We start from the raw sequence: 27,154 nt of genomic DNA on the forward strand, positions 1-27,154 counted from the left end.
AGCTTAGAGAGGATCTCATGTTAAATACTGTTGAAGTAATATGGCTACAGGTTCATCTACCTCACCTAAAGCCCATTCTGGTAGGAGTGCTAACAGTCAGTATCTGGATAACAAGTGTGAAATGCTTGATAATGTATGTGATATCAATAGAGAGGTATATTTCTGGGTGATTTAAATATTGACTGACTTTCATCAGGCTGCCCACTCAAGAGAAAGCTTAAAACTGTAACTATTGCTTGCAACCTGGTTCGGGTTATCAATCAACCTACCAGGGTAGTTACGAACAGTACATGAATGAAATCATCAACATGTACTGATCATATCTTTACTAATGCTGCAGAAATTTGCTTTAAAGCAGCATCCAAATCCATCGGATGTAGTGATCACAATATAGTAGCCATATCTAGGAAAACCAAAGTTCTAAAGGCTGGGCCTAATATTGTGTATAAGAGGTCATACAATACGTTTTGTAGTGATTCCTATGTTGTTGATGTGAAGAATATTTGTTGGTCCGTGGTCTGTAATGATGAGCAACCCGACGCTGCATTTGAAACATTTATGAAATTGCTTATACCAGTTACTAATAAGCACGCATCCATTAACTTCTTTGGGACTGGGGGGCAGTATTGAGTAGCTTGAATAAAAAGGTGCCCAGAGTAAACTGCCTGCTACTCAGTCCTAAAAGCTAGAATATGCATATAATTAGTAGATTTGGATAGAAAACACTCCGAAGTTTCTAAAACTGTTTGAATGATGTCTGTGAGTATAACATAACTCATATGGCAGGCCAAAACCTGAGAAAAAATCCAACCAGGAAGTGGGAAATCTGAGGTTTTTAGTTTTTCAAGTCATTGCCTATCGAATATACGGGGGTCATATTGGGGTCATATTGCACTTCCTAAGGCTTCCACTAAATGTCTTTAGAACCTTGTTTGCTGCTTCTACTGTGAAGGAGGGGGGAATGAGAGCTGATTGAGTCAGGGGACTGGCAGAGTGCCACGAGCTCAGACTCACGCGCTCCCGTGAGAGTTAGCTGCGTTCCATTGCATTTCTACAGACAAAGGAATTCTCCGGTTGAAACATTATTGAAGATTTATGATAAAAACATCCTAAAGATTGATTCTATACTTCGTTTGACATGTTTCTATGAACTGTAATATGACTTTTCGTCTGAACTTTCGCCTGGACTTGCCCGCGCCTCCTGAGTTTGGATTTGTGTACTAAATGCGCAAACAAAAAGGAGGTATTTGGACATAAATTATGGACTTTATCGAACAAAACAAACATTTATTGTGGAACTGGGATTCCTGGGAGTGCATTCTGATGAAGATCATCAAAGGTGAGTGAATATTTATAATGCTATTTCTGAAATCTGTTGACTCCACAACATGGTGGGTATCTGTATGGCTTGTTTTAGTGTCTGAGCGCCGTACTCAGATTATTGCATGGTGTGCTTTTTCCGAAAAGTTTTTTTGAAATCTGACACAGCGGTTGCATTAAGGAGAAGTTTATCTATAATTCCATGCATAACAATTGTATCTTTTAGCAATGTTTATTATGAGTGTTTCTGTAAATTGATGTGGCTCTCTGCAAAATCATCGGATGTTTTGGAGGCAAAACATTACTGAACATAATGCGCCAATGTAAACTAAGATTTTTGGATATAAATATGAACTTTATCGAACAAAACATACATGTATTGTGTAACATGAAGTCCTATGAGTGTCATCTGATGAAGATCATCAAGGGTTAGTGATGAATTTTCTCTCTATTTCTGCTTTTTGTGACTCCTCTATTTGGTTGGAAAAATGGCTGTGTTTTTCTGTGACTAGGTGCTGACCTAACATAATCGTTTGGTGTGCTTTCGTCGTAAAGCCTTTTTGAAATCGGTCACTGTGGCTGGATTTACAACAAGTTTATCGGTATGACATGCCAGCAACAAACGCTGACACAACACATCCAGGTATATCTGACCAAATTATGAAAGACAAGCATTGTAATTTTCAATTCCATACAGTAAGTGTGGAAGAGGTGAAAAAAGTATTATTGTCTATCAACAATGACAAGCCACTGGGGTCTGACAACTTGGATGTACAATTACTGAGGATAATAGACGATGACGTTGCCACTCCTATTTGCCATATCTTCAATTTAAGCCTACTAGAAAGTGTGTGCCCTCAGGCCTGGAGGGAAGCAAAAGTTATTCCCCTACATAAGAATAGTAAAGCCCCCTTAACTGGCTTAAACAGCCGACCAATCAGCCTGTTACCAACCCTTAGTAAACTTTTGGAAAAAATTGTGTTTGACCAGATACAATGCTATTTCACAGTAAACAAATTGACAACAAACTTTCAGCACGCTTAGGGAAGGACATTCAATAAGCACAGCACTTACACAAATGACTGATGATTGACAGAGAAATTGATGATAAAAATATTGTGGGGGCTGTTCTGTTAGACTTCAGTGCGGCTTTTGACATTATATATATATATTTTTTAAATTTAACCTTTTTTTTAACTTGGCAAGTCAGTTAAGAACAAATTCTTATTTACAATGATGGCCTACTCCGGCCAAACCCCGATGACGCTGGGCATAATGGGCGCCGCCCTATGGGACTCCCAATCACGGCCAGATGTGATAGAGCCTGGATTCGAACCAGGTACTATAGTGATGCCTCTTGCACTGAGATGCAGTGCTTTAGACCACGCTGTGCCACTCAGGAGCCTATAGATCATAGTCTGCTGCTGGAAAAACGTTTGTGTTAACGTTTGTGTTTACACCCCCTGCTATATTGTGGATACAGAGTTACCTGTCTAACAGAACACAGAGGGTGTTCCTTAATGGAAGTCTCTCCAACAAAATCCAGGTAGAATCAGGAATTCCCCAGGGCAGCTGTCTATGCGCCTTACTTTTTTCAACGCCACTGGCTTTGAGTAAAGCCAGTTTGTGCATGTCTGCGGATGACTCAACAGTAATTCACTAAACCTCAATTAAATTTTGTAATGAATAATGTGGAAATTGAGCAAGTTGAGATGAATAAACTGTTGAAGTAACCCTAGATAGTAAACTGTCATGGTAAAAACAAAACCTATTGATTCAACAGTAGCTAGGATGGGGAGAAGTCTGTCTGAATTCTTAACAGCCCTATCAACAAGGCAGGTCCTACAGGCTCTAGTTTTGTTGCACATGGACTACTGTTCAGTCATGTGGTCAGGTGCCATAAAGAGGGACTTGCAATTGGCTCAGAACAGGGCAACACGGCTGGCCCTTGGATGTACACAGAAAGCTAACATTAATGATATGCATGTCAATCTCTCCTGGCTCAAAGTGGAGGAGAGATTGACTTCATCACTACTTGTATTTGTGAGAGGTATTGACATCAATCAATCAAATGTATTTATAAAGCCCTTTTTACATCATGTCACAAAGTGCTGTACAGAAACCCAACCTAAAACCTCAAACAGCAAGCAATGCAGATGTAGAAGTACAGTGGCAAGGAAAAACTCCTTAGAAAGGCAGGAACCTAGGAAGAAACCTAGAGAGGAACCAGGCACTGAGGGGTGGACATGTTGAATGCACCGAGCTGTCTGTTTGAACTACTGGCACACAGCTCGGACACCCATGCATACCTCACAAGACATTCCATCTTAGGTCTCTTCACAGTCCCCAAGTCCAGAACAGACTATGGGTGGCGCACAGTACTACATAGAGTCATGACTACATGGAATTCTATTCCACATCAAGTACCTCATGCCAGCAGTAAAATTAGATTTAAAAAATAGATAAAAATATACCTTATGGAACAGTGGGGACTGTGAAGCAACACAAACATAGACACATGCATAAAAACACACAATAGCATACGCACTATACACACCTTTACACATGGATTTTGTGTTATAGATAAGTGGTAGTAGAGAGGGCGCACACTTAATATGTTGTAAAATCTGTTATGAATGTATTGTAAATTTGTTAAAATGTATAACTGCCTTAATTTTGCTGGACCCCAGGAAGAGTAGCTGTTGCCTTGGCAGCAGCTAATGGGGATTCTTAATAAATACAAAATACAACTCCGGTCAAAAGTTGTGCACTATAGAGGGAATAGGTTGCCCTTGGGGACATAGTCCTTAACTATCAATAGCAGGTTACTGATTAAATGGTGTATAGTTGGGCCAGTCACAACACACCTTCCCAGGAAGTCATCCTTGTCCATGTCTTTATCATACAGCTCTACCTGGACCTCCTGACCAGCCTGGGGGGTCAGCACCGTCTGGGGAAACACACATACGTCAGGGAAGATCAATAACAACAAAACTACACATAAATAATACTATAACATGTTATTAAGGCAGAAAGCTAGCAAAGGCACACGCTTCTAGATGTCTCAGATATATTCTTACATGAGAAAAGATCAAAAGTCTATCCTAACACGCATTGCTTTTACTTTCTTCAGTACAGCACAATCCCTTTTACCGCTCATCTAAATGGGCACAAAGTTCAACAGCCGACAGAGATTAATTGAATAAACTACAAGTCCCTCCATACCTCAAACATCTCGTTCCAGGTGGGGTTGAGGTTCTCCTTGATCACATGACTCTTAAACTTGACCACTCCGATGTGGATCTTGACGTACGGGTCACTCTTGCCCTTCTTCAGGCCCCCCATCAGCTTATCCATGGCAACCAGATCCTGGGCCTCCAGTACATGGATTCTCAGCACCCCCTACAGGACAAAAAACAGAACTGCAGTGGCACACTATAACCTTTTTGAAGGCATTCTAGCATTCTCAAAATACAAACAATATAAGGTCTTGAGATATTTTTTATTCAATTTGAACTTTTGTTCTTGGTAATATAAATAATTTATATAGTGTTAGAATATTTTATCAAGGGTTAAGATAAATGATTAAATAATTCTACCCAGAAACTTAACCATTGGGATTATTTGTTAGGTAGCATGTAGAAGGGTTAGAAAGGAATGTTTGTGTGTGTGCTTAAAGAAGGTCTTGAGATATTTTTTATTCAATTTGAACTTTTGTTCTTGGTAGTATAAATCATTTTTATAGTCCCTACAGTAGAGCACCCACCTCAGCTCCAAAACTTGGGTGAGGGGTAGTGTGAGGAGGGCGTGTTTCAGGGATGACATCAGGCATGGCCTCAGCTTCCTCAAGTACAGACACAGAAGGAAGGCTAGACACTGTAGCTCTGGCAATGTCCTCTGTAACAGATCTGAATATTCACAAAGGAACACACACACACAGCATGTTGATAGCTGCTTCACCACACTGAAGATTATCAATGCAAAGTCAGTGTACATGCAAAGCTCTCTGGATCTGATGTTGAATGGAGCTCACCCTGCCATTTGCCCCTGCCAGGGTGGGAGCTCCTCAGTGTCTGTTGTGACTGACAGTTGGGTGATGGTGATAGGTTCTTCTGGCTCCTCTTTCTGCTGGTCAAAAACACATGTCAATGCTTTCACCTGCAGCTATAAACTTGTAGTTGGTCATGCAATTCATATCAAAATCAATGATTCATGAATACATAAACACTTGGTTTCAGTGTATTGTGACCAGGGGTTCGAACTGAAATGATTTTACAATCATTTTGTTCTGAACAGAATCATTTTTTTTTCTTGTTCCGTTATACTGTTCCGACCAGCAAAATAAAGTTCTGAACTGGTTCGAACCCCAAAAAAGTACCGGTTTATATTGTTTCTTTCTGTTCCTTTTTAAACCTCTGAAACCGTATATACACTGCTCAAAAAAATAAAGGGAACACTTAAACAACACAATGTAACTCCAAGTCAATCACACTTCTGTGAAATCAAACTGTCCACTTAGGAAGCAACACTGATTGACAATAAATTTCACATGCTGTTGTGCAAATGGAATAGACAAAAGGTGGAAATTATAGGCAATTAGCAAGACACCCCCAATAAAGGAGTGGTTCTGCAGGTGGTGACCACAGACCACTTCTCAGTTCCTTTGCTTCCTGGCTGATGTTTTGGTCACTTTTGAATGCTGGCGGTGCTTTCACTCTAGTGGTAGCATGAGACGGAGTCTACAACCCACACAAGTGGCTCAGGTAGTGCAGCTCATACAGGATGGCACATCAATGCGAGATGTGGCAAGAAGGTTTGCTGTGTCTGTCAGCGTAGTGTCCAGAGCATGGAGGCGCTACCAGGAGACAGGCCAGTACATCAGGAGACGTGGAGGAGGCCGTAAGAGGGCAACAACCCAGCAGCAGGACCGCTACCATGCATTATCTGAATTAGGCCTACAGAACTATACCTACGGAGGAGCGGCTGCTATGGAGGAACTTTGACTGTCTTTGAACTTACATTTACATTTAAGTCATTTAGCAGACGCTCTTATCCAGAGCGACTTACAAATTGGAAAGTTCATACATATTCATCCTGGTCCCCCCGTGGGGAATGAACCCACAACCCTGGCGTTGCAAGCGCCATGCTCTACCAACTGAGTTGCTTTAACATTGGACCAGACCTAGCTAGCAAGCTAACAAGCTTGTGTGTGCGGAACGTCACCAGAAAAAAAACAAGTCTTACCTTTTTGTAGTTAATAAATCCAATGTGAATAACTATAGTATCCCTAACTAGCATTGAAAAAGTACATCCATTATTCTGTCATTAAAAATCTCTCTCCCTATCTTCTGAATCACGATTGTAATGTCAGTAGGCTACTGTAGACTATGCTTCAGAGGGGAGGGGCAGGTAGCCTACACACACACACACACACACACACACACTGGCAAAGATTTTAAGCTGGCAGGCAGACACTGGAATAAGTTTCTGAGTGACAGAGGGAGGGCTTTGCATAGGCGCTTTGTTGTGTTTTTTGTGGGCCTGGGAAAAAACGTAAAATAACGTTATTAACCGGTTCCCATGCTTTTAATGACTTTGCTTCCTGGTTCTGATCCTGTTTCTGGAAAAATGTCTCTATTTTCCAGTTTTCAGTTCTGTTCCCTGAAACAGTTCTAACCCCTGATTGTGACAGGAAAAAATATTGACTATGAATACAATTCAGACAGAATGCTTAATGATATGCATACAGAGGCATCCACATACTGATTGCCCACCTCCATTTCAAAGCTGGGGTCAGGGGTGGTATGTGTGTGGGGTGTCTCAGGAGGGCTGGGGTCTTCTTTAGGGACCTCAAAGACAACCTCTGCTTCCTCAGGTTCAGAGATAGAGGGTTGGCTGGAGACTGCAACAGATCTGAAAACACACAAAGAGACACATATGCTAAAAGGTTTTATAATTGACATACACTGCATATATTTGCATATCAATTGCAATCAACTTATAATAACTATTTGAATATTGGGAGGGGCCAAGACAAAAACTCACTCCTCAGAGGGCACCTCACTGTGTTGGTCCTCCTCAATGGTCGCAGTAACTGGCTGCTCAATGGTGATTGGTTCTTCCTCCTCACTGTAACTCCAACTAGTGATAGTTTCTGGACCTGAGACAGAGCCTTGTGGTACCCCAGTCATCTTCGAGTTCAGGATCTTGGAATGAAAACATGCCACTAATAACTTACCAATATTATTTTGACAATGTTAGACTGTCAGGTGCAGGTAAAGTACATAACGTGGCGCTTTGTGTACTCTATGGAACACTCAAAAATGTTGATTGATAGTATACAGTGTCTATAGAAAGACTACACAGCTTTTACATTTGTTCACATTTTGTAGCTTAATAAGAACCAGTGTATCTTTAATTATATGTTAAACATGTATCTTTATCAAAGTTTTATGATGAGTATTTCTGTATTTCACGTGGCTATCTATAAATACTCTCGCTATTTTGGAGCCATTTCTGAACATGGCGCCAATGTAAAACCACGATTTCTGGCAAAATATGCACATTATCGAACATAACATAAATGTATTGTATAATATGATGTCATATGACTGTCATTTGATGAAGTTGTTCAAAGGTTAGTGATTAATTTGATCTCTATTTGTGGGTTTTGTGAAAGCTATCTTTGCTGTGAAAAAATGGCTGTGTTTTTTGGGATATGGTGGTGAGCTAACATAAATATATGTTGTGTTTTTGCTGAAAAACATTTAAAAAATCGAACATGTTGGCTGGATTCACAAGATGTTTATCTTTCATTTGCTGTATTGGACTTATGATTTCATGAAATTATATTATATTTTAACAAAGTGGGATTGTATTTCTTTTGTCATTGATCTACATAAAATACTCCATAATGTTAAAGTGGAAAGAAATGTATACACATTTACAAATTAACAAATTAATAAAGTTTAAATAACTAAAATATAGTTGTTGCATAAGTATTCACCATCTTTGTTTAAGCAAGCCTTAAATAGTTCAGAAGTAAAATTTGGCTTAACAAATCACATAAGTTATATGGACTCTCTGTGTGAAATAATAGGGGTTAACATGATTTTTGAATGACTACCCCTTCCTGTCTTCCACATACAGTGGGGCAAAAAAGTATTTAGTCAGCCACCAATTGTGCAAGTTCTCCCACTTAAAAAGATGAGAGAGGCCTGTAATTTTCATCATAGGTACGCTTCAACTATGACAGACAAAATGAGAAAAGAAATTCAAAAAAATCACATTGTAGGATTTCTAATGAATTTATTTGCAAATTATGGTGGAAAATAAGTATTTGGTCACCTACAAACAAGCAAGATTTCTGGCTCTCACAGACCTGTAACTTCTTCTTTAAGAGGCTCCTCTGTCCTCCACTCGTTACCTGTATTAATGGCACCTGTTTGAACTTGTTATCAGTATAAAAGACACCTGTCCACAACCTCAAACAGTCACACTACAAACTCCACTATGGCCAAGACCAAAGAGCTGTCAAAGGACACCAGAAACAAAATTGTAGACCTGCACCAGGCTGGGAAGACTGAATCTGCAATAGGTAAGCAGTTTGGTTTGAAGAAATCAACTGTGGGAGCAATTATTAGGAAATGGAAGACATACAAGACCACTGATAATCTCCCTCGATCTGGGGCTCCACGCAAGATCTCACCCCGTGGGGTCAAAATGATCACAAGAACGGTGAGCAAAAATCCCAGAACCACACGGGGGGACCTAGTGAATGACCTGCAGAGAGCTGGGACCAAAGTAACAAAGCCTATCATCAGTAACACACTACGCCGCCAGGGACTCAAATCCTGCAGTGCCAGACGTGTCCCCCTGCTTAAGCCAGTACATGTCCAGGACCGTCTGAAGTTTGCTAGAGAGCATTTGGATGATCCAGAAGAAGATTGGGAGAATGTCATATGGTCAGATGAAACCAAAATATAACTTTTTGCTAAAAACTCAACTCGTCGTGTTTGGAGGACAAAGAATGCTAAGTTGCATCCAAAGAACACCATACCTACTGTGAAGCATGGGGGTGGAAACATCATGCTTTGGGGCTGTTTTTCTGCAAAGGGACCAGGACGACTGATCCGTGTAAAGGAAAGAATGAATGGGGCCATGTATCGTGAGATTTTGAGTGAAAAGCTCCTTCCATCAGCAAGGGCATTGAAGATGAAACGTGGCTGGGTCTTTCAGCATGACAATGATCCCAAACACACCGCCCGGGCAATGAAGGAGTGGCTTCGTAAGAAGCATTTTAAGGTCCTGGAGTGGCCTAGCCAGTCTCCAGATCTCAATCCCATAGAAAATCTGTGGAGGTAGTTGAAAGTCCGTGTTGCCCAGAAACAAGCACAGATTCAACTACAAAGACCAGGGAGCTTTTCGAAAGTTTCATAAAGAAGGACAGTGATTGGTAGATGGCTAACAATAACAAATCAGACATTGAATATATCTTTAAGCATGGTCAAGTGAATCATTATTACGTGGATGATTTATTAAACCATCCAGACACATCAAAGATGCTTTGAGCTGCAGACAGGAAGGAAACTGCTTAGGGATGTCACCATGAGGCCATTGGTGATTTTAAAACAGCAGAGTTCAATGGCTGTGATGGGAGAACAACATTGTATTGACTCCACAATAATGACCTAAATGACAGAGTGAAAAGAAGAATACAAATATAAAGAATACAAATATTCCAAAACATTCAAGAAGGCATGAAAGTAAAACTGTGAAAAAAATGAGTAACTGCCTCCTTATTTGCAAGCAAGGGTGTGCTTGACATGGGCAACGACTGGGGAGTTTTTCAGGATGAAAAGAAACGGGATGGCGCTAAGCACAGGCCAAATTCTATAGGAAAATCTGCTTCAGTCTGCTTTACACCAGACACTAGAAGAAGAATTCACATTTTAGCAGGACACTAGCCTCCAACACAAAGCCAAATCTACACAGGAGTTGTTTACCAATAAGACAGTGCATGTTCTTGTGTGGCCAAGTTAGTTAAATCTGAATGAAAATCTATGGCAAGACTAGAACATTTCTTTCTAGCCATGATCCTAAACACCTTGACAGGGCTTGAAGAATTTAGAAAATAATAAATAAGAAAATGTTGCACAATACAGGTGTGCAAAGCTCTTATGAGACTTACCCAAGAAGACTCACAGCTGTCATCACTGCCAAAAGGTATTTCTAACATGTATTGATTGACTCAGGGGGGTGAATACTTATCTAATCAAGGTATATTAGGGTTATATTTAGTACTCATATTTAAAAAATAATAATCAAATCAAGTATTCTGTGTAGATTGTTGACAAAAAATGACAATTCAATCAATTTTAATCTCACTTTGTTACACAATAAAATGTGAAGAAATCAAAGTGGGGTGTAGACTTTCTCTAGGCACTGTAGAGGACCATAGAGGATATAGAAGTGTGTCTCACCTTCAGTTCAGCCCTCAGTAGAATCTGACTGTCAGGTGAGGCTCCATCCAGTCTCAGCCACTGATCCAGGACCAGATCTGGTTCTGACAGCAGCTCTCTGACTGGTACCACCAGAGAACCAATTGCCTGATCCCAAGCACTGGAGAGCTAGAGAAATATCAATAAAGTGTGAATTAGAAAATAAAAGGGTAGATTTGTGTGGATGAATTGCATTTAACAGAGACTGTGCAAGATTTTTTTACAGTGAGTGATATTATGTTTTAATTAAACATTATCCATGTTTAGTGTCTCCATTCTGAAGCAGACTGAACTCTCACCTTCACTATGAGAATCTCCTCTCTGGGGTCACGAACCAGGAAGTAAAAAGCCTCTTCCCATTGGGGGGAGTTGGTACGATCACATACCTTCAGAGAGACAGAGAAGTTGACTTTCACGGCAGATCCAATAACAAGTCATGCATTTCAGCTCTAAGGATACTGTCTCACCTTGGTTCTATAAGTTGTCTCTCCCAGAACAAGCTCAGCTCCAGCCTTTGGCTCCTTCCCACTCTTCTTCAACTAGAAACACACGGAGACCACACGATACAACAGTCAAAACCAAACACTGATTGTGAGCAACTAGACAAAATAAACCATCAACATCTGTGCATAACCCATATCACAGCTGCAAAACTAGACAACAACGCATAGCCAGAGTTCAAACGAAGTGGCACAGTTTCTGAGGTGAAGAGGTGTAAGGTGACTCACAGGCAGTGAGTGGGCTCTGTCCATGTAGATGAAGAGCAGAGCAGCAGAGGGAACAGCCTTGTTCTGGTAGGACTGGAGAGACTGCAGCTGTAGCACCTGGAGCATGGGATCACATTGGAATAAGAAACAGAACAGGTCATCAAAAAGTTAAAAAGTATTCAAATGAGAGTGAGATAGGTGGGATGGGGTTCTTAAATAAGGGGAGGTTAGGATATTGGAAAATAACACTGGAAAAAAACAGAGAAGGGAGATGAGGTGTAAAATGAATATACATTGTAGAGACAAGTGGAGAAATAGAACTGACCTGATCTAGTCTGTCTGGTTGTGATACTGTTGGTACCCACTCCAGTACCAGGTGAAGACGACCTGACATCACATCAGACAGAGTGTACCACTGGAACAGAAACACACATCAGACAGAGTGTACCACTGGAACAGAAACACACATCAGACAGAGTGTACCACTGGAACAGAAACACACATCAGACAGAGTGTACCACTGGAACAGAAACACACATCAGACAGAGTGTACCACTGGAACAGAAACACACATCAGACAGAGTGTACCACTGGAACAGAAACACACATCAGACAGAGTGTACCACTGGAACAGAAACACACATCAGACAGAGTGTACCACTGGAACAAAAACACACATCATTCAGAGTGTACCACTGGAACAGAAACACACATCAGACAGAGTGTACCACTGGAACAGAAACACAAATCAGACAGAGTGTACCACTGGAACAGAAACACACATCAGACAGAGTGTACCACTGGAACAAAAACACACATCATTCAGAGTGTACCACTGGAACAGAAACACACATCAGACAGAGTGTACCACTGGAACAGAAACACACATCAGACAGAGTGTACCACTGGAACAGAAACACACATCAGACAGAGTGTACCACTGGAACAGAAACACACATTAGACAGAGTGTACCACTGGAACAAAAACACACATCATTCAGAGTGTACCACTGGAACAAAAACACACATCATTCAGAGTGTACCACTGGAACAGAAACACACATCAGACAGAGTGTACCACTGGAACAGAAACACACATCAGACAGAGTGTACCACTGGAACAGAAACACACATCAGACAGAGTGTACCACTGGAACAGAAACACACATTAGACAGAGTGTACCACTGGAACAAAAACACACATCATTCAGAGTGTACCACTGGAACAAAAACACACATCATTCAGAGTGTACCACTGGAACAGAAACACACATCAGACAGAGTGTACCACTGGAACAGAAACACACATCAGACAGAGTGTACCACTGGAACAAAAACACACATCATTCAGAGTGTACCACTGGAACAAAAACACACATCATTCAGAGTGTACCACTGGAACAGAAACACACATCAGACAGAGTGTACCACTGGAACAGAAACACACATCATTCAGAGTGTACCACTGGAACAGAAACACACATCAGACAGAGTGTACCACTGGAACAAAAACACACATCATTCAGAGTGTACCACTGGAACAGAAACACACATCAGACAGAGTGTACCACTGGAACAGAAACACACATCATTCAGAGTGTACCACTGGAACAGAAACACACATCAGACAGAGTGTACCACTGGAACAGAAACACACATCAGACAGAGTGTACCACTGGAACAAAAACACACATCATTCAGAGTGTACCACTGGAACAGAAACACACATCAGACAGAGTGTACCACTGGAACAGAAACACACATCAGACAGAGTGTACCACTGGAACAGAAACACACATCAGACAGAGTGTACCACTGGAACAGAAACACACATCAGACAGAGTGTACCACTGGAACATAAACACACATCAGACAGAGTGTACCACTAGAACAGAAACACACATCAGACAGAGTGTACCACTGGAACAGAAACACACATCATTCAGAGTGTACCACTGGAACAGAAACACACATCAGACAGAGTGTACCACTGGAACAGAAACACACATCAGACAGAGTGTACCACTGGAACAGAAACACACATCATTCAGAGTGTACCACTGGAACAGAAACACACATCATTCAGAGTGTACCACTGGAACAGAAACACACATCAGACAGAGTGTACCACTGGAACAGAAACACACATCAGACAGAGTGTACCACTGGAACAAAAACACACATCAGACAGAGTGTACCACTGGAACAGAAACACACATCAGACAGAGTGTACCACTGGAACAGAAACACACATCAGACAGAGTGTACCACTGGAACAGAAACACACTTCATTCAGAGTGTACCACTGGAACAGAAACACACATCAGACAGAGTGTACCACTGGAACAGAAACACACATCAGACAGAGTGTACCACTGGAACAGAAACACACATCAGACAGAGTGTACCACTGGAACAGAAACACACATCAGACAGAGTGTACCACTGGAACAGAAACAGACATCATTCAGAGTGTACCACTGGAACAGAAACACACATCAGACAGAGTGTACCACTGGAACAGAAACACACATCAGACAGAGTGTACCACTGGAACAAAAACACACATCATTCAGAGTGTACCACTGGAACAGAAACACACATCAGACAGAGTGTACCACTGGAACAGAAACACACATCATTCAGAGTGTACCACTGGAACAGAAACACACATCATTCAGAGTGTACCACTGGAACAGAAACACACATCAGACAGAGTGTACCACTGGAACAGAAACACACATCAGACAGAGTGTACCACTGGAACAGAAACACACATCAGACAGAGTGTACCAATGGAACAGAAGCACACATCAGACAGAGTGTACCACTGGAACAGAAACACACATCAGACAGAGTGTACCACTGGAACAGAAACACACATCAGACAGAGTGTACCACTGGAACAGAAACACACATCAGACAGAGTGTACCACTGGAACAGAAACACACATCAGACAGAGTGTACCACTGGAACATAAACACACATCAGACAGAGTGTACCACTGGAACAGAAACACACATCATTCAGAGTGTACCACTGGAACAGAAACAGACATCAGACAGAGTGTACCACTGGAACAGAAACACACATCAGACAGAGTGTACCACTGGAACAGAAACAGACATCAGACAGAGTGTACCACTGGAACAGAAACACACATCAGACAGAGTGTACCACTGGAACAGAAACAGACATCAGACAGAGTGTACCACTGGAACAGAAACACACATCAGACAGAGTGTACCACTGGAACAGAAACACACATCAGACAGAGTGTACCACTGGAACAGAAACACACATCATTCAGAGTGTACCACTGGAACAGAAACAGACATCAGACAGAGTGTACCACTGGAACAGAAACACACATCAGACAGAGTGTACCACTGGAACAGAAACACACATCAGACAGAGTGTACCACTGGAACAGAAACACACATCAGACAGAGTGTACCACTGGAACAGAAACACACATCAGACAGAGTGTACCACTGGAACAGAAACACACATCAGACAGAGTGTACCACTGGAACAGAAACACACATCATTCAGAGTGTACCACTGGAACAGAAACACACATCAGACTGAGTGTACCACTGGAACAGAAACACACATCATTCAGAGTGTACCACTGGAACAGAAACACACATCATTCAGAGTGTACCACTGGAACAGAAACACACATCAGACAGAGTGTACCACTGGAACAGAAACACACATCATTCAGAGTGTACCACTGGAACAGAAACACACATCAGACAGAGTGTACCACTGGAACAGAAACACACATCAGACAGAGTGTACCACTGGAACAGAAACACACATCATTCAGAGTGTACCACTGGAACAGAAACACACATCATTCAGAGTGTACCACTGGAACAGAAACACACATCAGACAGAGTGTACCACTGGAACAGAAACACACATCAGACAGAGTGTACCACTGGAACAGAAACACACATCAGACAGAGTGTACCACTGGAACAAAAACACACATCAGACAGAGTGTACCACTGGTACAGAAACACACATCAGACAGAGTGTACCACTGGAACAGAAACACACATCAGACAGAGTGTACCACTGGAACAAAAACACACATCATTCAGAGTGTACCACTGGAACAGAAACACACATCAGACAGAGTGTACCACTGGAACAGAAACACACATCAGACAGAGTGTACCACTGGAACAGAAACACACATCAGACAGAGTGTACCACTGGAACAGAAACACACATCATTCAGAGTGTACCACTGGAACAGAAACACACATCAGACAGAGTGACCACTGGAACAGAAACACACATCAGACAGAGTGTACCACTGGAACAAAAACACACATCATTCAGAGTGTACCACTGGAACAAAAACACACATCATTCAGAGTGTACCACTGGAACAGAAACACACATCAGACAGAGTGTACCACTGGAACAGAAACACACATCATTCAGAGTGTACCACTGGAACAGAAACACACATCAGACAGAGTGTACCACTGGAACAAAAACACACATCATTCAGAGTGTACCACTGGAACAGAAACACACATCAGACAGAGTGTACCACTGGAACAGAAACACACATCATTCAGAGTGTACCACTGGAACAGAAACACACATCAGACAGAGTGTACCACTGGAACAGAAACACACATCAGACAGAGTGTACCACTGGAACAAAAACACACATCATTCAGAGTGTACCACTGGAACAGAAACACACATCAGACAGAGTGTACCACTGGAACAGAAACACACATCAGACAGAGTGTACCACTGGAACAGAAACACACATCAGACAGAGTGTACCACTGGAACAGAAACACACATCAGACAGAGTGTACCACTGGAACATAAACACACATCAGACAGAGTGTACCACTAGAACAGAAACACACATCAGACAGAGTGTACCACTGGAACAGAAACACACATCATTCAGAGTGTACCACTGGAACAGAAACACACATCAGACAGAGTGTACCACTGGAACAGAAACACACATCAGACAGAGTGTACCACTGGAACAGAAACACACATCATTCAGAGTGTACCACTGGAACAGAAACACACATCATTCAGAGTGTACCACTGGAACAGAAACACACATCAGACAGAGTGTACCACTGGAACAGAAACACACATCAGACAGAGTGTACCACTGGAACAAAAACACACATCAGACAGAGTGTACCACTGGAACAGAAACACACATCAGACAGAGTGTACCACTGGAACAGAAACACACATCAGACAGAGTGTACCACTGGAACAGAAACACAATTCATTCAGAGTGTACCACTGGAACAGAAACACACATCAGACAGAGTGTACCACTGGAACAGAAACACACATCAGACAGAGTGTACCACTGGAACAGAAACACACATCAGACAGAGTGTACCACTGGAACAGAAACACACATCAGACAGAGTGTACCACTGGAACAGAAACAGACATCATTCAGAGTGTACCACTGGAACAGAAACACACATCAGACAGAGTGTACCACTGGAACAGAAACACACATCAGACAGAGTGTACCACTGGAACAAAAACACACATCATTCAGAGTGTACCACTGGAACAGAAACACACATCAGACAGAGTGTACCACTGGAACAGAAACACACATCATTCAGAGTGTACCACTGGAACAGAAACACACATCATTCAGAGTGTACCACTGGAACAGAAACACACATCAGACAGAGTGTACCACTGGAACAGAAACACACATCAGACAGAGTGTACCACTGGAACAGAAACACACATCAGACAGAGTGTACCACTGGAACAGAAGCACACATCAGACAGAGTGTACCACTGGAACAGAAACACACATCAGACAGAGTGTACCACTGGAACAGAAACACACATCAGACAGAGTGTACCACTGGAACAGAAACACACATCAGACAGAGTGTACCACTGGAACAGAAACACACATCAGACAGAGTGTACCACTGGAACAGAAACACACATCAGACAGAGTGTACCACTGGAACAGAAACACACATCAGACAGAGTGTACCACTGGAACAGAAACACACATCAGACTGAGTGTACCACTGGAACAGAAACACACATCATTCAGAGTGTACCACTAGAACAGAAACACACATCATTCAGAGTGTACCACTGGAACAGAAACACACATCAGACAGAGTGTACCACTGGAACAGAAACACACATCAGACAGAGTGTACCACTGGAACAGAAACACACATCAGACAGAGTGTACCACTGGAACAGAAACACACATCAGACAGAGTGTACCACTGGAACAGAAACACACATCAGACAGAGTGTACCACTGGAACAAAAACACACATCAGACAGAGTGTACCACTGGTACAGAAACACACATCAGACAGAGTGTACCACTGGAACAGAAACACACATCAGACAGAGTGTACCACTGGAAAAAAAACACACATCATTCAGAGTGTACCACTGGAACAGAAACACACATCAGACAGAGTGTACCACTGGAACAGAAACACACATCAGACAGAGTGTACCACTGGAACAGAAACACACATCAGACAGAGTGTACCACTGGAACAGAAACACACATCATTCAGAGTGTACCACTGGAACAGAAACACACATCAGACAGAGTGACCACTGGAACAGAAACACACATCAGACAGAGTGTACCACTGGAACAGAAACACACATCAGACAGAGTGTACCACTGGAACAGAAACACACATCAGACAGAGTGTACCACTGGAACAGAAACACACATCATTCAGAGTGTACCACTGGAACAGAAACACACATCAGACAGAGTGTACCACTGGAACAGAAACACACATCAGACAGAGTGTACCACTGGAACAGAAACACACATCAGACAGAGTGTACCACTGGAACAGAAACACACATCAGACAGAGTGTACCACTGGAACAGAAACACACATCAGACAGAGTGTACCACTGGAACAAAAACACACATCATTCAGAGTGTACCACTGGAACAGAAACACACATCATTCAGAGTGTACCACTGGAACAGAAACACACATCATTCAGAGTGTACCACTGGAACAGAAACACACATCAGACAGAGTGTACCACTGGTACAGAAACACACATCAGACAGAGTGTACCACTGGAACAGAAACACACATCAGACAGAGTGTACCACTGGAACAGAAACACACATCAGACAGAGTGTACCACTGGTACAGAAACACACATCAGACAGAGTGTACCACTGGAACAGAAACACACATCAGACAGAGTGTACCACTGGAACAGAAACACACATCAGACAGAGTGTACCACTGGAACAGAAACACACATCAGACAGAGTGTACCACTGGAACAGAAACACACATCAGACAGAGTGTACCACTGGTACAGAAACACACATCAGACAGAGTGTACCACTGGAACAGAAACACACATCAGACAGAGTGTACCACTGGAACAGAAACACACATCAGACAGAGTGTACCACTGGAACAGAAACACACATCAGACAGAGTGTACCACTGGAACAAAAACACACATCATTCAGAGTGTACCACTGGAACAGAAACACACATCATTCAGAGTGTACCACTGGAACAGAAACACACATCAGACAGAGTGTACCACTGGAACAGAAACACACATCAGACAGAGTGTACCACTGGAACATAAACACACATCAGACAGAGTGTACCACTGGAACATAAACACACATCAGACAGAGTGTACCACTGGAACATAAACACACATCAGACAGAGTGTACCACTGGAACAGAAACACACATCAGACAGAGTGTACCACTGGAACATAAACACACATCATTCAGAGTGTACCACTGGAACAGAAACACACATCAGACAGAGTGTACCACTGGAACATAAACACACATCAGACAGAGTGTACCACTGGAACAGAAACACACATCATTCAGAGTGTACCACTGGAACAGAAACACACATCAGACAGAGTGTACCACTGGAACAGAAACACACATCAGACAGAGTGTACCACTGGAACAAAAACACACATCATTCAGAGTGTACCACTGGAACAGAAACACACATCATTCAGAGTGTACCACTGGAACAGAAACACACATCAGACAGAGTGTACCACTGGAACATAAACACACATCAGACAGAGTGTACCACTGGAACAGAAACACACATCATTCAGAGTGTACCACTGGAACAGAAACACACATCAGACAGAGTGTACCACTGGAACAGAAACACACATCAGACAGAGTGTACCACTGGAACAGAAACACACATCAGACAGAGTGTACCACTGGAACATAAACACACATCAGACAGAGTGTACCACTGGAACATAAACACACATCAGACAGAGTGTACAGAAACTAAAGGTATTACACACATTGAGTGAGTCGATGTAAGAGAGTACAGCGGACATGATTTAATAATAATAATAATTTATTTAATTTGTAAAGTGCTTTTATCACACCCAAGGCTCTGAAGAAAATAATACAAAATAAAAAGTATAATTCTAAAAACAATACAAACACACAACATTGTTTGCAGACAACAATCAAAGCTATATACACGAGTTGTCAGATCCGGTTGACTGGGAGAACAGAATTAACATAGTTCCTTGAAAGCTTTTCTGAACAGCACGGTCTTTAGCTGTACACGAGCAGAGAGAGATGGAAGCATTACCTGGTCTGTATACTGGGAGTGTATGATGTCTCTCATACTGATGTTACACCTGTACACAGGAGGGAAAAATACAGTCAGAAATCAAACACTTTGACAGGGAACAACATGGCTAACAAAAATACAGGACCCAACCTGGATGTAGACCAAATGGCATCCTATTCTCTACATAGTGCACTAATTAGTGTCAAAAGTAGTGCACTTTATATATGACATAGGGTGCCATTTGGAACGCAGAGCAGCTCCTCTCACCTGCCCAGGAAGTCATCCTTGTCCATGTCTTTATCATACAGTTCTACCTGGACCTCCTGATCTGACTGTGGGGTCATCACCATCTGGGGAAACACATCACATAACACTTAGAGAGGAAACTATAAGTAAACCTATAGAGCAGGAGTCATGACAGTCGTTGACAGACAACATGTCATAAATACTTCATATGAATATTGTGTAGAAAGTTCACATTTCTACTCCTATTCATCAGAAAGCAATAGATTGCATGAAACATAATTCCATAAAGAACAGTTTCCAGACTTTCCACAGACAAAGCCCCCAGTTAGATAAAAGAGAGACTACAGCGGATGCAGAGCTAACAATAGACGGAGCTCAGAACAATAGCCAAATTAGCCGCCATGTTGGGGTCAACAGAAACCAGAAAATACATGATAAATGTTTCCTTACCTTTGATGAACTTCATCAGAATGCAGTCCTAGGAATCCCAGGTCCACAATAAATGCTTGATTTGTTCGATAATGTCCGTTATTTATGTCCAATTAGCTACTTTGGTTAGCGCCTTTGGTAAACAATTCCAAAGTCACAAAGCGCCTCCACTATAATGTGACGAAATGTCCAAAAGTTCCGTAACAGTTAGTAGAAACATGTCAAACGATGTACTGAATCAATCTTTAGAATGTTGTTAACATACATATTGAATAACGTTCCAACCGGAGAATTAGATTGACTTCAGAAGAGCGGTGGAACGGACGTCCTCCTCATGTGAAGGCGCATGGTGAATGCGTGATCAGCTCGTGGCAGTGATTACTCATTCCTGTCTCCTTCGGCCCCCCTTCACATTAGAGTCATCAGACAAAGTTCTGTTGACTGTTGACATCTAGTGGAAGCCGTAGGAAGTGAAAACTCATCCATATCTCGCTGTAATTTCATTGAGAGCTTGGTTGAAAATCTGCCACCTCAGAAAAAATTCAAACAGGAAGTGGAACTTCTCAGGTTTTTGCCTGCCATATGAGTTCTGTTACTCACAGACATAATTCAAACAGTTTTAGAAACTTCAGCGTGTTTTCTATCCAATATGAATAATAATATGCATATATTAGCAACTGGGACTGAGGAGCAGGCCGTTTAATATGGGCACCTCTGTGCACCTTTCATCCAAGCTACTCAATACTGCCCCTGCAGCCATAAGAAGTTAACAAAGTTTAGTGGTAGCTTTTGGAATTAATTTGTCTGCAGGTAGAACGAGTGGATTACCGAAATCGATGACACCAACTAAACTGACTTTGAGGGATATAAAGAAGGATTTTATCTAACAAAACAACCATTCACGTTAGCTGGGACCCTTTGGATTGCAAACAGTAAGTGATTTAATAAATCGCTATTTGTGAATTTATGACGCCTGTCCTGGTTGAAAAATATGTTGATGTGTGGTGCCGTCCTCAAACAATCACATGGTATGCTTTCGCTGTAAAGCCTATTGTAAATCGGACAATGCAGTTAGATTAACAACAATTTAAGCTTTTAACCGATATAAGATACTTGTATGTTCATAAATGTTTAATATTATGATTATTTATTTTGAATTGCGCGCCCTCCAATTTCACAGGATGTTGTCGACAGGTGTCAAGATAGCGGAACGCCTAGCCTTAAGAATTTTTAAGCAACTTTCAAATAAAATATTTAAAATGTGTCAAATCATTTCTTTTCAACTCGAAGGCAAATAAGGTCAGGAAATGTATGGGTCTTTTGTGGCATTGACATAAGGGATGACATCACAATGCCAATGATTTCAAGGATTCCATTTAACAGAAAGCTATTCAGATTAGAATTTCAAGTAAATTGTGTTGTTTTTATTGTTGAGATATATTAACAGATAGCGTAGGTATTAATGCATGTTTGGGTTGAATACAGGTTTTGTATCATAGTTGACATATTTGCAATTTAAAAGATGAGGACAAAGAGAGAGAGAGAGATACTGAGAAACAGAGAGAGAGAAAAAAGGAGGCGGCAAGGGTTGGATAGACAGAGAGAGGCGAGACAGAGAAAGCTAGAGAAGGATAGGGAGGGAAAGAAACATCCCAAAATTACCAAGAAAGAAAAGTTGAAGGATAGAAGGATGAAGGAGCTAAGACAGAACACCTTGGAGAGAGCAAGGTGGGACGAGATTAAGAAAGAACAGGAGGAAGAGTGGGAGAGATTTGAAGAGAGACAAAGGGAGGAGAGATAGAAGATGATGAAGACACAGATAGCCAAGCAGACCCAGATTCTGGAAGAGCAGAGACACTGCGAGATGAAGAGAGAGTGGGAGGAGGACCGGCTGAGAAGGCTGGATGCAGTCACAAACGAATAACAGGCAGACGTGGTCTAAACTATTAGAGTTTTAGCAACCAGGAAATGGCAGAGCGATTTCTGCATAGTGCAACTTTAAGGAGAAAAACAGAAGAAAATGTTACACACCTACTACAATAGGTACAAAAAGGAGACAAGGAGGTCTACAACTGGTGTTTGGGAAACTACGTTGGTGAGACCCGCGCAGAGCGGGAAGAAAAGAAGAGGAACAAGCTCCTGAAGACCGAAGCAAACCGACAGAAGGTCGAGGGGCAATGGCTCGAGTGGGAGAAATCCAAAGCCAAAAAGAAACAGATAAAGAAAATGCAGGAGAGGACCAAATACAATTGACTATGGAAAAACATCAAGGTAAATGTTACAGCTGTATTATGTAACTTTTTGGGCGACCCAACCAAAATCACATAGAAATGTGTGTCACTATTTCTATGCTTCCCGTTCTTAAGTTTCGTTTTTGCGTCTTTTACTTTCGGTTTGGTACACCAGCTTCAAAGACCTAAAACAAGGAAGTCATATTGAGACTTAACTCTCTTCTACAAATGAGCCCTGCACGATACAAAAACAAGCACATACAACAGGCAAGTATCGAAAAAAAACTAATATAGACAATGTACACATTAAGATACAAAACCCAGTCAATTAAAACCAACACATTCTTCATTATAAAAATCCTCTGTCAGCTGTCTGAATTGACCTAGGGCCTTCCAAGTATCCAATCCAAATGTCTTTTGGCGATTATTCCAAACAGGGTGCAAGGCAATTAGAGGCAGATTTATCTAACTCTGTAGACACCAAAGGACTAAAAACCAACTCTGTGAACGAGTTTGATAACTTGTCATTTGAAATCTTAACAGTAATGTTAGGTAAGTCTGATGCTTATGGAGCAGGGCTTTGTAAACAAAAAGAGCGTAATGATGTGATCTACGTGACTTTAAAGAGGTCCAGCCAACCTTTTGGTAAAGAATGCAGTAATGAAGAATAAAACTGTCTCCTGTGATAAAACGAAGAGTGCTATGACAAACTGCATCCAGGGGTTTAAGAGTAGTGGCAGCAGCACATTGATGAATAGTATCACCATAATCAAGAACAGATAGAAAGAATGACTGCACAATCTGCTTCCTGCTGACGTGAGAGAGGCAAGATCTGTTTCTATAAAATAAAAACACTTTAAATGTTAGATATTAACAAGCCCAAAATACAATATTTTTGGTTACGTGAAATATATTTCACAGCTGTTTAGATGGTACAGTGATTCTTTACACTATACTTGCTTGTTTTGTCACATAAACTGAAATTAGGCAAACTGCTAGAATTTGTGCACGCAGGAAATGGCAGAGCGACTTCTGCATAGTGCATATTTGAATTTAAGATTGGGTTTTGTGTCAACAGTCACTTGTGGACTCTACTACTGAGTTAAGTGAACGCATCAACTGTAATCAGGCTAGTTGTTGTACCTCAGCTATGTGAAAATACACTGTATTCATTCTAATTTACCCTTAACACTTCTCCCCTTCGGTGTTCTATTTTTCAGCTCTGGTGTTTTAGAAGACTGATATCTTCTTCTTACTCTTCATCGTATTCTTTATCTTTTGCTATACAGTACTATCAGCATTATTAATGACAAATTGCAATATTGTCACTTTGGCTTTGTTCCATATTCTGTTAGACAGGATGGATGGTTCACTTAATGACATGCCAAATATTGCTACTGAAAACCTCCATACCTCAAACATCTCGTTCCAGGTGGGGTTGAGGTTCTCCTTGATCACATGACTCTTAAACTTGACCCCTCCGATGTTGATCTTGACGTACGGGTCACTCTTGCCCTTCTTCAGGCCCCCCATCAGGTTGTCCTTGGCGATTAGATTCTGGGCCTCCAGTAGGTGGATTCTCAGCACCCCCTAAAAAAAAACACTAGTAACAAGACTGTACAAAACACAGCATTGTAGCATGAAAAACATGATTCACACAATACATAGTATTAAATATCTTATTCACACAGTAAATGGTACTGCTCTGCTATGAAAAGCCAACTGACATTTAATCCTGAGGTACTGACCTGTAGAACCCTCTACAGCCACTGTGATTATTATTTGAACCTGCTGGTCATCTATGAACATCTTGAAGAACAATCTGGCCTTGACGGCCATATACTCTTAGAATCTCCACCCGGCACAGCCAGAAAAGGACTGGCCAACCCTCACAGCCTTGTTCTTTGGCTCCTGCCTCACATTAAGCATCTCCAATCCAAAATTAAATCTAGAACCGGCTTCCTATTCCACAACAAAGCATCCTTCACTCATGCTGCCAAACATACCCTCGTAAAACTGACTATCCTACCGATCCTTGACTTCAGCGATGTCATTTACAAAATAGCCTCCAACACTCTACTCAGCAAATTGGATTCAGTCTATCACAGTGCCATCCATTTTGTCACCAAAGCCCCATATACTACCCACCACTGCGACCTGTATGCTCTCGTTGGCTGGCCCTCGCTTCATATTCGTCGCCAAACCCACTGGCTCAAGGTCATCTATAAGTCTTTGCTAGGTAAAGCCCCGCCTTATCTCAGCTCACTGGTCACCATAGCAGCACCCACCCGTAGCACACACTCCAGCAAGTATATTTCACTGGTCATCCACAAAGCCAACTCCCCCTTTGGCCGCCTTTCCTTCCAGTTCTCTGCTGCCAATGACTGGAACGAATTGCAAAAACCACTGAAGCTGGAGACTCATATCTCTCCTAAAGGGAACACTAAAATAACACATCCTAGATCTGAATGAATGAAATATTCTTATTAAATACTTTTTTCTTTACATAGTTGAATGTGCTGACAACAAAATCATACAAAAATTATCAATGGAAATCAAATTTATCAACCCATGGAGGTCTGGATTTGGAGTCACACTCAAAATTAAAGTGGAAAACCACACTACAGGCTGATCCAACTTTGATGTAATGTCCTTAAAACAAGTCAAAATGAGGCTCAGTAGTGTGTGTGGCCTCCACGTGCCTGTATGACCTCCCTACAACGCCTGGGCATGCTCCTGATGAGGTGACGGATGGTCTCCTGAGGGATATCCTCCCAGACCTGGACTAAAGCATCTGCCAACTCCTGGACAGTCTGTGGTGCAACGTGGCGTTGGTGGATGGAGCGAGACATGATGTCCAAGATGTGCTCAATTGGATTCAGGTCTGGGGAACGGGCGGGCCAGTCCATAGCATCAATGCCTTCCTCTTGCAGGAACTGCTGACACACTCCAGCCACATGAGGTCTAGCATTGTCTTGCATTAGGAGGAACCCAGGGCCAACCGCACCAGCATATGGTCTCACAAGGGGTCTGAGGATCTCATCTCGGTACCTAATGGCAGTCAGGCTACCTCTGGCGAGCACATGGAGGGCTGTGCGGCCCCCAAAGAAATGCCACCCCACACCATGACTGACCCACCGCCAAACCGGTCATGCTGGAGGATGTTGCAGGCAGCAGAACGTTCTCCACGGCGTCTCCAGACTCTGTCACGTCTGTCACATGTGCTCAGTGTGAACCTGCTTTCATCTGTGAAGAGCACAGGGCGCCAGTGGCGAATTTGCCAATCTTGGTGTTCTCTGGCAAATGCCAAACGTCTTGCACGGTGTTGGGCTGTAAGCACAACCCCCACCTGTGGACATCGGGCCCTCATACCACCCTCATGGAGTCTGTTTATGACCGTTTGAGCAGACACATGCACATTTGTGGCCTGCTGGAGGTCATTTTGCAGGGCTCTGGCAGTGCTCCTCCTGCTCCTCCTTGCACAAAGGCGGAGGTAGCGGTCCTGCTGCTGGGTTGTTGCCCTCCTACGGCCTCCTCCACGTCTCCTGATGTACTGGCCTGTCTCCTGGTAGCGCCTCCATGCTCTGGACACTACGCTGACAGACACAGCAAACCTTCTTGCCACAGCTCGCATTGATGTGCCATCCTGGATGAACTGCACTACCTGAGCCACTTGTGTGGGTTGTAGACTCCGTCTCATGCTACCACTAGAGTGAAAGCACCGCCAGCATTCAAAAGTGAGCAAAACATCAGCCAGGAAGCATAGGAACTGAGAAGTGGTCTGTGGTCATCACCTGCAGAACCACTCCTTTATTGGGGGTGTCTTGCTAGTTGCCTATAATTTCCACCTTTTGTCTATTCCATTTGCACAACAGCATGTGAAATTTATTGTCAATCAGTGTTGCTTCCTAAGTGGACAGTTTGATTTCACAGAAGTGTGATTGACTTGGAGTTACATTGTGTTGTTTAAGTGTTCCCTTTATTTTTTTGAGCAGTGTATATTTTTTGCTCCTTTGCACCCCAGTATCTCTACTTGCACATTCATCTTCTGCACATCTATCA

General features: G+C 42.1%; 1 protein-coding gene across 2 annotated transcripts in view; it reads right to left on the reverse strand.

Moving 5' to 3' along the window:
* The window catches only part of LOC129815440 (uncharacterized), an 84,395-nt gene that overhangs the window by 19,118 nt on the left and 38,123 nt on the right, over nucleotides 1–27,154 (reverse strand). Inside the window, exons 38-51 of one of the 2 annotated variants that reach the window (XM_055869277.1) lie at nucleotides 24,506–24,682; nucleotides 20,454–20,536; nucleotides 20,205–20,253; nucleotides 11,853–11,942; nucleotides 11,549–11,644; nucleotides 11,288–11,359; nucleotides 11,120–11,206; nucleotides 10,803–10,949; nucleotides 7,366–7,526; nucleotides 7,095–7,233; nucleotides 5,354–5,445; nucleotides 5,087–5,228; nucleotides 4,546–4,722; nucleotides 4,188–4,270 (exon numbers count right to left, since the gene is read on the reverse strand). In XM_055869277.1, the coding sequence (XP_055725252.1) occupies nucleotides 4,188–4,270; nucleotides 4,546–4,722; nucleotides 5,087–5,228; nucleotides 5,354–5,445; nucleotides 7,095–7,233; nucleotides 7,366–7,526; nucleotides 10,803–10,949; nucleotides 11,120–11,206; nucleotides 11,288–11,359; nucleotides 11,549–11,644; nucleotides 11,853–11,942; nucleotides 20,205–20,253; nucleotides 20,454–20,536; nucleotides 24,506–24,682 (1,595 nt within the window). Of the gene's footprint in view, nucleotides 1–4,187; nucleotides 4,271–4,545; nucleotides 4,723–5,086; nucleotides 5,229–5,353; nucleotides 5,449–7,094; nucleotides 7,234–7,365; nucleotides 7,527–10,802; nucleotides 10,950–11,119; nucleotides 11,207–11,287; nucleotides 11,360–11,548; nucleotides 11,645–11,852; nucleotides 11,943–20,204; nucleotides 20,254–20,453; nucleotides 20,537–24,505; nucleotides 24,683–27,154 lie in introns of both variants that reach the window. The other variant, XM_055869276.1, reaches the window with a different exon arrangement.

Source organism: Salvelinus fontinalis, chromosome 18, assembly GCF_029448725.1.
Source record: "Salvelinus fontinalis isolate EN_2023a chromosome 18, ASM2944872v1, whole genome shotgun sequence".
In the NCBI taxonomy this organism is placed as follows: domain Eukaryota; kingdom Metazoa; phylum Chordata; class Actinopteri; order Salmoniformes; family Salmonidae; genus Salvelinus; species Salvelinus fontinalis.